This window comes from Garra rufa, chromosome 4 (genome assembly GCF_049309525.1).
Source record: "Garra rufa chromosome 4, GarRuf1.0, whole genome shotgun sequence".
Taxonomy (NCBI): domain Eukaryota; kingdom Metazoa; phylum Chordata; class Actinopteri; order Cypriniformes; family Cyprinidae; genus Garra; species Garra rufa.
In genome coordinates, this window is record NC_133364.1 from 6227106 (window position 1) to 6244912 (window position 17807).

A 17807-nucleotide genomic window follows, 5' to 3' on the forward strand; every position below is an offset into this window, starting at 1 on the left:
GAATTAATTAATATTTTAGTCCTGTGGAGTGATTTATTAATGATTAGTGTTTCATTTCTTTCTTTCTTTCTTTCTTTTTATTTTTTGAAGCAAATAAAACTTTTTTTTTGAGAATATTATACAAAAAAATACCAATTAAATCTTGTTATATTTTTAAATGAAAGTTGTTTCTACAACATTTTTTAAATATAAATATTTATTATTCAGAATTAATTAATATTTTAGTCCTGTAGAGTGTTTTATTTTGTCTAGTTATTTCTATTTTTATTTTTTGAAGCAAATGAAACATTTTTTTGGAGAATATTTTACCCCCCCCCCCCAAAAAAAAAAAAATAAATAAAAATAATAATAATAATAATAATAATAATAATAATAATAATAATAATAATAATAATAATAATAATAATAATAATAATAATAATAATAAATAAAAATAAATCTTGTTATATTCTTAGGTGAAAGTTGTTTCTGCAACATTTTTTTAACATACATGTTTATTATTCAGAATTAATTAATATTTTAGTTCTGTGGAGTGATTTAATAATGATTAGTGTTTTAGTTTATTTGTTTTTTATTTTTATTTTTTGAAGCAAATAAAACAAAAAATACCAATTAATTCACAAGTTAAAAAAAAATCAATAAATACTTTTGAGTACATATTTGCTGAAAGTCCAGACCAACTTTAGTTGTTCAGTTGATACTTTTTTTAACATAACTTGAGTACACTCAATAAAGTCCTGAAGCTGTTCTTTTTTCCTCAACTCCTCAACTTGTGATTTTTTTACAGTGTTCTTCGCCTATTAAATATATAATGAAGCGTTTCATTCTGTTGAGTCACTTATTTAGTGAGAGCACTTAAAAGAATTCTGAAAAAGTATGCATACTTAAAGAATAAACCTTAATATTCTTTAAAGTTTGCCTTTAGCAAAAAATAAACAAATAATAAAATAAAAAACTCCTACTTTTGTCAAGCACTGTGCCTGCTAGTTATACATATTTAAATAACTGACATTATTACCCAGTGCTAACAGTAATGCAGGGCTCGTAATGAATCACGACCCATCGCTCGGCAGTTTTGTGTATTATAAGTCACTTAGCGAATGCATCTGCTAAATGATATGTAACATCATTTCCCACTTTCCTATTCTCTTCATTAATCAGTCTCATCAGAGCTCATACTGCAAGCCTGACAGAGTATTGCGTGCTTTAAAAATGTCAATATTTGAATTGCATAGTGAGACTAACAGAGCAGCAAAATCTACAGCCCAAAAATCAGCATACGACGGAGAGCGTTGGAGATGGAGGAGGGAGAACTGAGTTTCAATGCTAATCGACTGACATATTCTTTCCTTTCTGTCACGGCACATTCACAACCACTGCAGTCTTATTATATGCACTGAAAAGGAAATATTCTCACTTTATATTCAATTATATTCAGTTGTGCACCAGCAGGGGTTATGCACGGTTATTCTGTCATAATGGAGATGAATTTTTCATATCTTGTAAGAGGAAGTCATTCAGTTTTGTAAGCGAAATCACATAGATGTGGCTTTATTGCATGTTTTCTTTTCTTCAGATTCAGTCTGACCAGCTCCGTCCTGACTGGGATGCATGTTAATGGTTTTTGATGTTTTCTAGTGGTTTTAAATGGATTCATCTTAACATTAGTGATTTGTTTTTGTGTTTAAAGCAATGGTTCTCTTGGTTTACTCACCTTTTTGAAGAACACTGGTCATTGTATTTCCAAGCAAATGCATGAAGCTTTCAGGTTTCTAAAATGATTTGAAGTCTTCTTAATCATACAATAGCTTTGTGTGATGAACAAAACTTAATTATAAGTCACTTTTAACCTATTAACATTCTCTCCAGCAAACCGTTCTTTGAGTTAAACTTGAGAACCAGATCAGTCTGATTTATATTGTTTTTGTGAACTGATTCAAATGGTTCACTGACAAGTTACAGATCAAGACTTAATGTCAATGTCAAAACTGTTTCTTGGTCTCTTACTGTTGATAAAGAAAAGTCATTCGGACCGCTTTTTTGAATCTTTTTCTGTCCTTTTTGGTGCTTGAACACCCCAGTTGTCATTAAATGTAAATGCATTGAAGAAAATGACCAGAATTTTCATTTTAATGTGAACTATACCTTTAAAAAAGCAGATGTAGATTGTTTGTGTGTTGCAATATCTGTAGTTAGATGCTTATGAATTTTTAACTTCTTCTAAAAGAAAGTCATTCGATTTTGTAATGTTCCAGTGAAATCATATCTGTCTGGTCATATCAGTCCTGACTGGGATGTTCAAGATCTCGGTTTACTGCATTTCTTGTGTTGTCTAGTGGTTTTGAAAGGGGTTATTCTTAACTAGCACCTCCTTGGTGGAAGTTACAAGCTGATTTTGTTTGTGCTTAAAGCAATGGTTGACATGGAGGTTTATCATTTACTTACTTTCTGTTCTTGTTACATTCCAAGCAAATGTTATTTTTTAGTTTTATACTCTTGCTGTGTGGCTTTAGAAAAGTCATTTTGGCCACTTTTTCTGTGATCCAGTTTTCCTTTTCTTGTCCTTTTTGAAACGTGAACACCCAAGCTGTCATTAAATGTAACTGCACTGAAAAAAAAGACCAGAACTTACATTTTTCAGCTATGCCTTTAAATGACAAATGGTTATTTGTGTTGCAATATATGTATATATATATATGTAGTTGGACACTTGTGAATTTTTCACATCTTCTAAGAGAAAGACATTTGATTTGGTATTGTTTCAGTGGAATCTATTTACCAGATTTGTTGAGCTGTCTAGTGGTTTTGAATGCACCTCTGTTCGTGAGCATTAGTTCACATGAAGGTTCATCGCTTACTTTATTGTTTAAAAGGTGGCAAACTGATGCAAAGACACCATCAAATTATCCTAATATCCAGTGAGTTGACATTGAGAACCAATTCAGTCTCACTCATATTGTTTTTGTGAACTGATTCAAATTGGCTAATTGAAAAGATATGTTTCAAGAGCTAAAATCAATGTCAAGACTGTTTTTTTTTTGGTCTTGTGCTCTTGCTAAACTGCTGTATGGCTTCAGAAAAGTCTTTTGGACCACTTATTCTGTCCTTTTGAAAGCTTGAACATCCAAGCTGTCATTAAATGTGCAGTAACTGCATTGAAAAAAAAAAATACCAGAACTTACATTTTTCAGCTATACCTTTAAATGACAAGCGGTGGTTATTTGTGTTGCAAGATCTGTAGTTGGACTCATGCATTGAATTGAATTTTTTACATCTTCTACACTCTTAAAAATAAAGGTGCTCCACTATGCCATTGAATTTTTTATCTTTTTTTTGGTATAAATGGTTCCACAAAGAACCTTTAACATCTGAAGAACCTTTCTGTTTCACAAAAGGTTCTTTGTGGAACCATTTAGACAAAAAAAGTTCTTCTATGGCATCGTGGAGCACCTTTATTTTTAAGATTGTAGAAGATGTGAAAAAATTAATTCAATGCAAAGAACCTTTAACATCTGAAGAATCTTTCTGTTTCACAAACGGTTCTTTGTGGGGAAAGAAGGTTCTTCAGATTATAAAAGGTAAGATAGAGATGGTTCTTTAAAGAACCTTTGACTAATTGGTTCTTGGCAGAACCAAAAATGGTTTTTGTATGGCATTGCCGTGAAGAACCTTTTAAAGCACCTTTATTTTTAAGAGTGTAAGAGAAAGTCATTGGATTTTCTAATGTTCCAGTGGAATTCTTTGGTGAAAGTAACAAGCTGATTCTGTGTGCTTAAAGCTTTTAGGTTTCAAAAATGCACCATAAAAATATCCCAAATGTCTTCATAAGCCTTGTACGAGGATTTTCAATTTTAAGTTTAGTTTAAGAGTTAGTGAGTTGAACTTGAGAACCAGTGATTCATATTATTTTGAGAACTGATTCAAATGTTTGATTGAAAAGACACGGTTCAAGAGCTAAAGTCAATGTCAAGAACGTTTTTTGGTCTCATACTCTTGCTAAACTGCTGCATGACTTCACAAAACTCTTTTGAACCACTGTTGTGAAGGTGCTTTTGTCCTTTTTAATAGCATGAACACCTCACTCCTCATTAAATCTAATTGCATGGGGGGAAAGACCAGAATTTTAATTTTAAAAAACATTTTTGGTCAAGTATGTCTTTAAATGAATCCATTTAGACTGTCAAATGTTAAGTACGTGTGTGCTTGAAAAGCTCTAGTTGGACACTTACATTGTCTTTGTGTTTGTTTGCTTCTTATTTGTTTTTGCAGGCAAGTCTAAGCCTGCTTTAATAGTTGGACACTTGATTAGGATTCACGCAGGGCAATGAGATTTTTCTGTCAGTGCGGCACATCCTCACAGGTACAGCGATTCAGAAAGTGTCTGTCGAACTCCTCAGACAAAACAAATCCCTGATAAGTGAGCACAACACTTGAGAGAAAAGGATGGTGTCTAGAACAAAGCGAATGGGACAAAAGGATTTATTACTGGGATTTAGAGTAGACATCTGACCTTGAAGCCATGATGACCGGGAATCCACTGTCGGCCTCTTCTTTCAGATTTCACTGTAACTCCCTAAAAGCCTAGAGACAATTGATCCGTGCTATAGACGAAGCCTCTGGCGGGTGTATCAGTTTCCGGCCTGGACTCAGCAAGCGTGACCTCAACATTACCTCAGTGCTTTTGCCTTCAAAACAAGACTAAGTATCAGTGTTCAGTTGAGTCGTTAAGGCAGCATGTTAGGAGCGAAGTTACTGTACTAAATCACCAAAATCCTGTTCTCAGAATCCAATTAGACACGGTCCACCAAGCCAGAGTGAAGAGCTATATGTCCTTTTCCGTTGTCTAAGGCTCATTTCTACCAGATGCCCCACTTCAAAGTCTTCTGTGGCACCATTTCCAATGCGCCTCTGGGCTGCAAAACACAAACTTGTCTTTTTTTAAAGCCACGATGGAGTGTAGAAAGAAGCACTAAAAGTATTTTTAGGACAAAGGGAACGGTACTCTAAGCTCATGCTGATGCAAAGTCTTACGGCGCTTTCACAGCTCCGGATCAACTGTGTTTGATGTCAAAGTTTGGTTTATTTTGTTGGTATACAAGCTGTTATATTTCACAACTGTCTTGCACGCCAGCCAACCAAAGCTAAGTCAGTTTGAAACGGGGCAGTTCATGTGAATAGTTTACTCAATGTCTTTATTTTTCATAATTATGACTTTAAATCTCATAATTCACATGTTTTTCGCATGACTGTGTATCTCATCATTTGCAACTTTATTTCTCATAATATCAACTTTATTTTTCTTAATTATTACTTAATTATTTTCCCATAAATTTTTACTTTATTTTTAATAATTGTCTTTTTAATATCTCATTATCCCAGCCTTGTTTCTTACAGTTGTCTTTACGTCTCATAATTACAAATTTGTTCTCATACTTATGATTTTATCTTATAATTTCAACTTTAATTCTTATTTTTTGAATTTGGACTTCATATTGTATAATTTCCGAATGTATTTTATTTTATTTTTTCATAATTGACTTAAAATTCGAAATGTTTTTCTCATAAATGTGAATAATTGCAAATTTATTTATCATTTTGTTTAATTTGGACTTTATATCTTATAATTCAGAATGTATTTGTTATAATTGACAAATTGATACAATTTTTTTTTTTTTTTCATTATTGACATAAAATTCAAAATGTTTTTTTTTTCCTCGTAATTCCTCATATGACTATTTCTCATGATTATGACTTCCTATCTCATAATTCCAACTTTATTTCTCATAATTCTGACTTTATTTTTCACAATTAACTTTATATCTAATAAGTCAAATTTATCTTAATTGACTTTATATCTCATAGTTCCAGCTTCATTTATCACAATGAATCTCTTAAATCAAAATGTATGACTTCATATATCACAGTTCTGACTTTATTTTTCATAACTGATTTTATATCTCATAATCCCACTTTATTTCTTAGTTCTATATATCTCATAATTACAATTTATTCACATAATTATGATTTCATCTTATAAATATTTTAATTTTGAATTTATATCTAATAATTCTGAATGTTTGTCATGATTATGATTTTTTTAATCTCATAATTCCAGTTTTTTCCTCATAATTATGACTTTATTGTTCATAATTAACTATATCTCATAATTCCACATTTTTCTCATAAATGACTTTATCTCATAATTTAAGTTTATTTCTCATAATTATGTTTCCTGCTTTATTTATCATAATTCTCTTTAAATCTCATAATTAAAAATGTATTTCTTATAATGACCATATTTATATAGTATGTACACTATAATTTTGATTTTTGATTTTTCACAATTGAATTAAAATTCAAGGCGTTTTTTCCCTAATAAATTTTACTATTTCTCATGATTTTGTTTTTTGATTTATCTCATAGTTTCAAATTTATTTTTTTATAATTTACTTTATTGAATTTACATCTCATAATCCCAACCTTATCTACTACAGTTGTCTTTATATCCCATAACTACAAATCAAATTTATTCTCATAATTATGATTTTTTTATCTCATAATTGCAACTTTATTTCTCATTTCATTTAATTTTGACTTTATATCTTTTAAATGCAAATGTATTTTTGTAATTGACTTAATATCTTAGAATTCCAAATTTTTATTTCCCAATTGACTTAAAATTCAAGATTTTTTTTCCCTTTATATGCCTTTTTATCTTTATATTTTACCATTCTGACTTTACTGTATCTCACAGTACCTCACAATGTGATTTTATTTCTAGTTGCTTTATTTTAACTCTCGCACAATTACCAGTTTCATTTTCCACTTTAAGGGCAAAATATTGGCTTCTCTGGTTCAATGGAGGTCTTTACTCAACCCGTTTTAGTCCTGCATTAGTGCACAGAAATGTTCTGCATCAAAATGATTGTCGTGTTCTTCATGCATTTTCCATTCCTCAGCAGCGGGTCGTGTGGAACGGCAGCGTATGGCATTGAATATGTGGTGTGAAACGCATGGCGTCAGGCACGCGCGTGTGGGTGGATGCGGGTTGTATTCGAACACCTTTGTGATGCGCGTGTGGGTGGAGATGTTGAATAAACACGTTGCCGAAGCTTCTGTGCTGCTTTCATGAGCGAGAAACGCTCCCACATTTGATGTTTGGAGGAACTGACGAGCGAATCACCTCATGCAGAGAGCGGAGGAGGTCAGCACCATAGGGAAACAATACTACACATGAGATATTAGGCATTACATTCGGGTCTTTTAAAACATTTTGGTGCTTGAGTTTTATTGAGCATTATTGCCTCCTCTTTGGCAAGGGTGGGAAACCTCTCAGGGGACAAATTCACCACCTCAGTGGTCCTTAATTTCTGAAAGTGTTAAATTTCTCAGCGCGAGGAAGTACGGCACACTTTTGTCGCTTAATGGATGGTGTAATAAGCCACAGTAATAAGGATTGTGCTGCTGAGTTCTTTGCCATTACCGCCCTGAAACGTGCTTTGTCACACAGGCACTAATGTGGAATGAATCAAATCTCCATTAGGCACATGTGTCATGACTCCAGCCTAAATTAATGTTTGTGATTTTTGTGTTTGCATTTGGCTTAAAAGGCTCAATATGCATCCCCACCAGAGTGACTGACAATAAATACACTTCGTTGACAGTTTTAGTGACTAATCCTGCCCTGGTTTTGAAGCTTGGTTCGTTTTAAAATATTAGTGTTGTTGTTTTGGGTATTTGAGTATTTACTGGATTGTTCACAAAGTAGGTTTGGAAACAGTTTCACTTAGAAATTGAGTGTAAATTTCACAAAGAATCAAAAAGGAATGGCAAGAATTCATGTTTACGACTTTATCTCATAATTCCATCTTTATTTCCGAATTTATGTTACCAAGAAATGTTAACACCTTGAAATAAATGTGAAAGTTTAAAGTAGAATGAAATAATTTCTCATGTATATCTCAAAACTTCATAATTATGTGTTTGTTTCCAATAATTTCTAAATGTATTATTTGGTTACTATATATCACAATGCTTTACTTAAAACTTATAAATTCACTTTATATATCATCTATATACATCTTTTTATCTTATAATTATGAATGAATTTCTCATAATTATGATTTTATATCTCATAATTACGACTTTATCTCATAATTCCAACTTTATTGATCATAATTATGATTTGATATCTCATCATTGATTTTACATCTCAAAGTTCCTTTTTTTTCGTGTAATTCTGACTTTAGCTCATAATTCCGACTTTTTTTGTATTTTCTTTTAAGATGTACTCAGTTAATCTTCATCTACAATTTAGAAATGTTGACTTTTTTCACAAATGACTTTCTATCTCATAATTCCAGAATTATTTTATAATAATGACTACATATCATAATCCCAACCGTATTTCTTTATTACATCTTTTTGTCTTACAATTCTAAATTTATTTCTCATAATTATGATTTGATATCTCATAATTGTGTCTTTATCTCATAATTCCAACTTTATCTCTTATAATGATGTATTTATATCTCATAATTCCAGAATTATTTTATAATTATGACTGCATCTCATAATCGCAACCTTGTTTCTTTATTACATCTTTTTATCTTACAATTCTGAATGAATTTCTCATAATTATAATTTGATATCTCATAATTACGACTTTATCTCATAATTGACTTTTCGTCTGAAAGTTCCAATTTTTTTCTTGTAATTCTAACTTTATCTAATATTTCAAACATTTTTAGAAAATCTGCCAAAAAGACACACTGGTATAAAATTGATATAAAAAGTCATTTTGTATAGAATGAATTTATTTCTAATAATTATGAATTGATATCTCAAAGTTACACCATTATCTAATAATTCCACATTTGACTCAAAATTAAGTTTTTATATTTTTATAATTTCATGTTCATTTATGTTCTCATAATTTTGAGAGTAGATATCATAATTCTGAATGTATTTTTCATATTTATGATTTGATATCTCATAATTGAGACTTTATCTCATAATTCCAACTTTATTTTCTCATAATTCTTTTATTATATATCGTAATGCTAACTTTTTTCATAATTTACTTTATATCTCAAAGTTTTTTCTTGTAATTCGTTTTTAGTATTTTCTTTTAAGGGGTATTTAGTTAATCTTCGTCTACAATTTAGAAATGTTGACTTTTTTGATAATTGACTTTATATCTCGTAATTCCATATTTCTTTATTACATCTTTTTACCTTACAATTCTGAATGAATTTCTCATAATTATGATTTGAAATCTCATAATTGACTTTACGTCTCAAAGTTCCATTTTTTTCTTGTAATTCCAACAATTGCACACTTGTACAACCCAAAATGCTATATTTCAAAGGACAAACTGGTAAAAAAATTGATTAAAAAAAAAGTCATTTTGTATAAAATTAATGTGTTCTAGTGTCCCAGATAAGAAAGTAGTTGCCTTTGGTCAGTCACAAAACCAAACGGCCATCAAACAGAAAGTTAATTACCCAATGTGAATCGCTTCACTTGTTGGAAAATGTTCAGTTTTCCAGCAATGAAAATAAATGGCAGCATTAGCCAGCCCATGTGTGTGTTTGAGGGGCGACATGCGAGGCTGGATACAATTAGATAATTCATGATTCATAAAGCAGTGAAAATCCAATCATTAAAGATTAGCAGAGACGCTGGAGCTCGTCGTGTCCCTGATATAGGAGGGATCATTTTATTATCAGGCGAGCTGCTTAAATGACTTCAAACTGCTGCTTTAAACAATTAGAGAAGTCGCTGTGCACTTCCAGTATTATTGCAATGAATTGTTTTGAAGGTTTTGAGTGAGCGCACGACGGCTCCACGGTTATTCTTCCTGTTTTTTCAAAACTAAAAATAAACCGTGCATATTTTAATGCCACCGTTCATGCATATTAATTGCATAGTGACTAATTTCTCCAGCTTGACACTTAGGGCCCATGCATTAGTCACCGGTAGGCGGAGCTGCTTATCTCAAGCTCAAGCCCGAAATCTTCCAGCTCGCTCCCTGCAACATGCTGCAATGCTGATGTCTGCTCATGCAATCAATTTGTGAGCTTGAGTAAAGCCGCTGTTTCTCTTCCTCACCGTTTAGCTGAATATGTGTCCCTGTGCAGCACAAAGACTGCTGTATCTGCCATTGAGCGCTCAATAAATGGAAAGGCACAGAATGCAGGAGTTTGGTGTACTGAAAAGCCACCAAGCTCGGGAATGCTAATTCATTGGCCTTTTGATGTTCTCCCATTTATGGCGCATAAAAGCCTCATTCTGTATTTGGAAAGAGATTTGGAGAGACATCAGTGAGTGAGAAAGACGTGCTCTGTGTCCCGTGTTGTCGCTACATTGGTTCGATAGTGTGACAGTAGCTTAGCTGTTTTCAGAACAGTGTAGCTTTTCTTGTAGCAAGCTACTTTTTGCAACAGGCTGCCTTGTAGTGTGACGAAAGGGTTTGTTGCTGTTTTGATCTTGTGCTGTGCTAGCTAAGGTATTTCAATATCAGTCAATGGGTGTGCTTTTCACAAATATTACCAATATTTCTGCTCACCAAGGGTGCATTTATGATCAAAAACACACCATTGCAAGAAAAAAAGTCAGAATTGCGAGATATAAACTCAGAATTCTGACTGATTTCTTGTTCTTACGTTTCACAATTTTGAGTGCACATCTCAAAAATTCACTTTTTAGCAATTAAAAATGAAAAAGATCATTTTAATAACTTTATTTCTTCCAATTGTGATTTTTTTTTCTTGCAATTGCAAGCTTGAATGCGAGTTTGAATGCAGTCGAATGCAGAATGAATAAACAATTTCTTTAAAAAAAAAAGATTGAACTAAGCATTAATTTAGTTTAATTTAATTTAATTTAATGAAAGTTAATTGTACTTATTTTATGGTGAAGTAAAATAAGCTCACCAAGGGTGCATGTATGATCAAAAACTCGCGAATGAAAGAAAAAAGTCTATGTAAACCAAATTTTTTGGAATTAAAAATAATTTTGACTTTTTATCTCGCAATTCAGACTTTTTTCTTGCAGTTGCAAACTGCATTGAATGCAAGTTAGAATGCAGTTGAATGCATCCTTGCAGAATAAATGAACAACTTCTTTATATTTCCCCTCAAAGTTAATTGTACATTGAATTATAATTAATTTCTCATTAATTCTAATTAATAATAATATTCATGTTTATTCTTGCAACCAATGTAGATAAGCATGTTTTTGAATAGTCAGAATTGCAATTCTGACTTTTTGTTGCAACTGCAATTTTGAATGCAGTTGAATGCATGCATCTTTGCAGAATAAATGAACAATTTATATATAAAAATGAAAAAAAAAATAATAATTAAAAAAGTGACCTTTTTTGCAATTTTGAATGCAAGTTTGAGTGCAGTTGAATGCATCCTTCCTGAATAAATGAGTAATTTGTTTAAAAAAATAAAAATAAAAATAAAAAACTAAGCATACAGTATTTTATTTTATATTATTTTACTTTATTTTATTTTTCACCAAAGGTTAATGTACATGTTGAATTTTAATTAATAAAATTATATCATGTCTTTATTCTTGCAACCAATACAGATAAGCACGGTTTTGCAATTGCAAGTTTATAATATCTTACAATTATGTCTTTTCTTTACAGAATTGTGAGTTTATATCACACAGTTGTGGATTATAAATTCACATCTTGCAGTTTAGATTCCATATCTCAAAATTGTGAGAAACAAAGTCCGAAATGTAAGATGTAATCTCAGAATTGCTAGAAATGGGTTTGTTAAAAAAAGAAGAAATTGTGAAATATTATCATAGTTTCAGATATGTATTTTCTATGTGAATATATTTTAAAATCGAATTTATTTTTGTGATGTAAATCTGAATTTTCAGCATCATTACTCCAGTCATTTTAATATGCTGATTTGCTGCTCAACATTTCTGATTATTATTAAAGCTGAAAACAATAATGCGACTCTGTTTTTAATGCTTATGAATATAAAACTCAAAAGAACATTTATTTAAAAAAGAAATAGTTTGCAAGATCAAAAATGCTTTACTCTCACTTTTGATCAATTAGCTGCATCTTTGCTGAATAAAAACACAAATTTCTGTCAAAATAACTTCAACTTTTGAGTGTAGTCTTGTTTCAAAGCTACTTTTTTTGTTCATAGCGTCACAATCTGGATTTAATGTAGCATACATATTAACAGACACCATTTGTGGAGAAAAAAATGTTTCCTTCACAGTGTAGCCTCAAGCAAATATCGCATAAACTCTGAATCGTCAAGGATCGGAGGAGGGCATGAACGCAGCAGATTGGTGATTACCATTGGGAGAGGCATTAATTAAGGCTAATTAGTATTTGTCATTGTGACAGAACGTATAAGGAGCCGCTTTGGTTTGGCATACAGCGACACGGCTCGCTGAGGAAAACGCCGGCGCTCATTAAATGGACTGTAACAGGAGGAGATTACGGGAGGAAGTCCATCATTCACCCCCGTTCGGGACGTTAATGGTATAATCGAGCTCTCGGAGGGACGGACGCTTAGATATTACAACTTACATTAAATATGAAATATGACTTTGTCCACCTCAATATGGCCTGTCAAGACCTGATTTTTGTCAGTCTGCCATGTTTCGTTTGAATAAATGATGTCAAGCTCCTGGAGACAAGATTTGAATGATGGCGCTTGATTGAAAACACTTATTTTATGTCCACAGCAACAGCAATCGCTTGTAAATGTTCAAATCATTTTGATAGACTAAATACAAGGCCTTCAGACTGGCTTGTGCTTGTGTGTATTTTATGAAATTGAATAAATGAAACTCAGTATTGATATTGGTACTCACATTTTTGCTTGTTTTCTAGTTTTATTTTTGCAATATATTTTATGCATGGATTTTATTGTTTTACCCTTGTCCTAAATCAAAGTGTACTACCATTTAAAGGTTTCAGGTTGTAAAGAAGTCTCTTATGCTCAACAAGGCTGCATTTATTTGATTAAAAACACAGCAGAAATTTACTAAAATATAAATCTTTTGTAACTTTAAAAATGTCTTGAACAATTTCTTTAAAAACAAATAAATAAATAAAGACTGAACAATTTTTTTTATTTTATTTTATTTTATTTTCAATTATCAATATAATGACGATGTTTTAATTGATACTGTGATAGTTTTTTTTTTTTTCAGGACATTTTGATAATTAGATATAAAAAAATAAAAAAAAAAACAGAAATTACAATTTTTTTTCCATTTTATTTTATTTTATAGAATTTATTATAAATTCAATATATGAAATCCAATATTGATATTGGTGCTCACACTTTTGCTTGTTCTCTAGCTGTTTTATTTTTGTAAATGTATTTCATGTATAGATCTTATTGGTATACTACCATTTAAAGATTTCAGGTTTGGAAAGAAGTCTCTTTTACTCATCATGTCCGCATTTATTTAACTAAAAACACAGAAAATTGTGAAATATTATTACAAATTAAAATAAATGTTTTCCATTTGAATATATTTTAAAATATTATTTATTCCTGAGATGGAAAGCTGAATTTTTAGCTGCCATTACTTTGCAGTCACTTTGATCAATTTAAAATAAATGAATAAATAAAATATTTAAATATATCATGAAAATGTATTTTTATTTTAATTGTATAATATTATAAAAATTATACATTTATAAATAAATTTGTACAGATTTTAAATATGCTGCATATTATATATTATATATTTTATTTTTATTTTATATGCAATATTTGCATTTATAACTATGATGATGTTGAAAACAGTTCTTAATATTTTAGTTGAAACAGTGGTACTTTTTTCAGTACACTTTAATAATTAGACATTTCAAAACAACAGCATTTACAGAAATGTTTTGTAACATTAAAAATGTCTGTATTGTCACTTTTGATTAGTTGAATGCATCCTTGCAGAATAAATAAACTATTTCTTTTAAATAAATGAATACAGTTAAATACCTTTGAACTGTACTGTACATTTTATAAATATTATGTTTGAAATGATCAAATTATCAATTTAGAATGATCAAAACAATTGAACTAAACATTATCCTTTTAATTTAATTTAACTTAACTTAACTTAACTTAACTTAATTTCATTTCATTTCATTTATAAATTATTTTATTTATTTATTTATTTTTAATTAATTTTTTTTTTAATTAATTAATTAATTTATTTTTTATTTTATTTTATTTTCCTCCTGAAAGTTAATATACAGGTTGAAATATAATGAATACAATTCTCTTATGATCTCATGTCTTTATTCTTGCAATCATGTTTTTGACTACACCATCTGAATAAACAGACCCGACTGCATCGCTTGCAAATGGCTGGATTTAGAAAACAAATAGGATTTAGTGTGCATAATGAACAAAGCCTAATTCTCAGTCTCTCTGTGTCTGTCTAGGTGGCGTGTGTATCGCACAGTCTCTGAAGATCCCTCGGGAGCCGAGGCCTGGGGAATTCGACAAGATCATCCGTCGCCTTCTGGAGACCCCCAACGCCCGGGCCATCATCATGTTCGCAAATGAGGACGATATCAGGTCTTGCCTTTCTGTTCTTGAAAGACATTCCCTGGCTCTCTTAAAGATCTCAACCTGAGAGAAAGCATTTGTCAGTGCCTCGAGGAAGAAAGGAAAGAGGGAATAGAAAGAGAGCTATAATACTTGCATGCTGAATACTGAATTGCATACTGGAACAGCATGCATTATACAACATTTCAAACACACTATCACATTGCATGTTTAATTAAGTTAACCCATTTATCATATTTTTTTCACTTAATATCAATTTTTGGTAGTCCGATCAAATAATTTTTGTCAAAAAATTTTCAATGTTTTTTTGTGGGTGTGGATTTTTTTTATTATTAATATATTATTATTGTTATTTTTTATATTATTTATATTTTCTGTTTTCATTTTAATGTAAGCTTTATTAATTTATTTTGTCATTTTTATTTTTAAATAATATGTCTGCATAGTTTTTATACTATGACATTTTTAGGTCCGTTTTAGTTACTTTATTGCATAAAGTTAAACTAAATAAAAAAGCAAAAAAATAGCTCAAAATATATATCAAAAATAAATAAGTATATATATATATATATATATATATATATATATATATATATATATATATATATATATATATATATATATATATATATTTACATATATACTGTACATATATATAATATACATTTTTCTAATTTTTTATTTTATTTTAAAATGATTTTGTTTTTGTTTTGTTTTAGTTTATTAAATATAAGTATAGTTCATATGTTATAGTTTGTTTTCAATTTGAAATATTATTTATTATATTAGCATTGCTATTTTTTTAACATTTCTATAGTTATAATTTTTTTATATATGTATATATAGATTTTATTGTTTACATTTTTGTTTTAGTTTAAGTTTTTTTTGTTCTTTTATTTAGTTTATTTCAGTTTTTTATTTTAGTACATTTTAAATCGACCCTATTTTTGTGTTTGAGTGGTTATGCAAATTCAAATGAAATTAGCAATTTTTATATAATATAATATAATATAATATAATATAATATAATATAATATAATATAATATAATATAATATAATATAATATAATATAATATAATATAATATAATATAATATGTGACCCTGGACCACAAAACCAGTCTTAAGTCGTTGGGGTATATTTGTAGCAATAGCCAAAAATACATTGTATGGGTCAAAATTATAGATTTTTCTTTTATGTCAAAAATCATTAGGAAATTAAGTAAAGATCATGTTACATTAAGATTTTTTTGTAAAATTCCTACTGTAAACCTATCAAAATTTAACATTGTTTAGAACTTAATTTGGACAACTTTAAAGGTGATTTTCTCAGTATTTTGATTTTTTTGCACCCTTAGATTCCAGATTTTCAAATAGATGTATCTCGGTCAAATATTGTCCTATCCTAACAAACCATACATCAATAGAAAGCTTATTTATTGAGTTTTGTATAAAATTTTAACCTTATGACTGGTTTTGTGGTCCAGGGTCACATATATATTTTATATGCTTGCCATTGTCAAAAAATGCAACTTGTTTAGTATCATAAAAATATTATTATTATTAAAATTAATTACTTTTTAAATTTTAGTTTTGTGTGTTTTTCATTATTAATATATCATTATTATTTTTATTATTTTTTAAGAATTAAAATATTAAATTGTATTTTTTTTAAAGTATGTCTACATACTTTTTTATGTCAGTTTTAGTAACTTTGGTGCAAAAAGTTAAACTAAATACAAATGCAAAATATAGCTTTGTAAACTAGCAACAGTAAAACAAGTCTATGTATATTAAATGTAATAACCCTGCCTCGAATGCATTGCATTGTGCAATGCAGAAAGTTTACTTTAAAAAAAAACCTCCAGAGAAATATTAATATATCAGCATGCCATTCTGAACACAGCCAGTGTTATAGAGCGAGGAAGAGGGGAGGACCAGCTACAACAGACTCATTAACACATTTCTCCTGAAGTAGCGTTCCTCCCAGCAGCCTCCTGCCTTTATCTCTGTTGCCACCTGTACATCGTCCAACTTTACTGCACCTTCATACAGATGGAAAGCAATTAAAAATGCTGGTGAGGATGTAAAGCGAGGCTCTCTGAGCCTGGAGGGAGGGATGCTCTAATTTCCTCTGCGTCTTCAGATTGCGCCGGTCTTTCCTGAGCGAGTCCCTGAGGTGCTGCTCCGTGCACCGAGATTTGGCTCAGACTCGAAAATGTTGGCTTTTCTGCCGACTTTACATGTGTTTGTTGATGTAACAGCTGCTGAGGAGTACAATATTTATTTAGAGGCCCTGGAGGCAAACGCTAATCTGACCTCACTCGACTTTTTTTTAGTTAGGAAGAAAACGAATGTTAAATGTTGGGCTTATTAACAGATTGACTAAGGGCAGACTAACTAGTTCCCACTGTGAAAAGATACTGAGAGACCATAAAAATTTCAAGAGCGAAAAAGTGGTTAGTTCATTTTCTCTGAAATTTTGAGACATTAAAGTTTTGATCCTGCTGCGCAAGTGATTTTAAGAGATCCTTCGGACCTAAAATTAAACATTTTATATATTTTATTTTAATTTCATGATTAGAGATGCTGTTATTAATCTTAATTATTTTGTTTGAATTAATTACTGAAACTTAATTAAAGTTAAAAAGTAAGCAGAAAATACTAAAGTAAAAACTAATTTGAAATTTAAACTAATGCAATTAATAAAAATTAAAATCAAACTTTTAAGACATCCTTAAAATGATAGCAAAATACAAATCAAAATAACTAAAGCTTTACCTGTAATTTAAATAAATACATAAATAAATAATATTACATAAATAAAAAAAATACTAATCAAAATGACAAAATCCAACAAAATTACTAGAACTGTAACAGTGAAAAAAATAATGATACAAAAGTATATATAAATGAAAATACAAAAATAAAAATAAATATTTTCTGTATATGTATATGTACTAACAACAATGTACTAAAATAATTAAAATTACAACTAAAATGTAAAATTAATGAATAGTGTAAAGATGTTCTTAAAACATTAACTAATGAAATAAAAAATAAAAAAGCTTTAACTATAATTAAAATAAAAATGTACATACATACCAACATAAATAAAAATAATAAATAAAATATTATATAAATATGACTAAAGAAAAAAAAATTACAAAACACAACAAAGTGAGTAGAACTTGAAAATGAAAAAAAAAAAACTGAAAATACAAAAATA

The 17807-nt window shown here is 29.8% G+C and overlaps 1 protein-coding gene across 1 annotated transcript in view; it reads left to right on the forward strand.

Moving 5' to 3' along the window:
- LOC141333457 (metabotropic glutamate receptor 8-like) overlaps positions 1-17807 on the forward strand; it is a 275377-nt gene that overhangs the window by 157510 nt on the left and 100060 nt on the right. The window contains exon 3 of the mRNA XM_073838473.1: positions 14453-14588. Within this exon, the coding sequence (XP_073694574.1) occupies positions 14453-14588 (136 nt within the window). The remainder of the gene's footprint in view (positions 1-14452; positions 14589-17807) is intronic.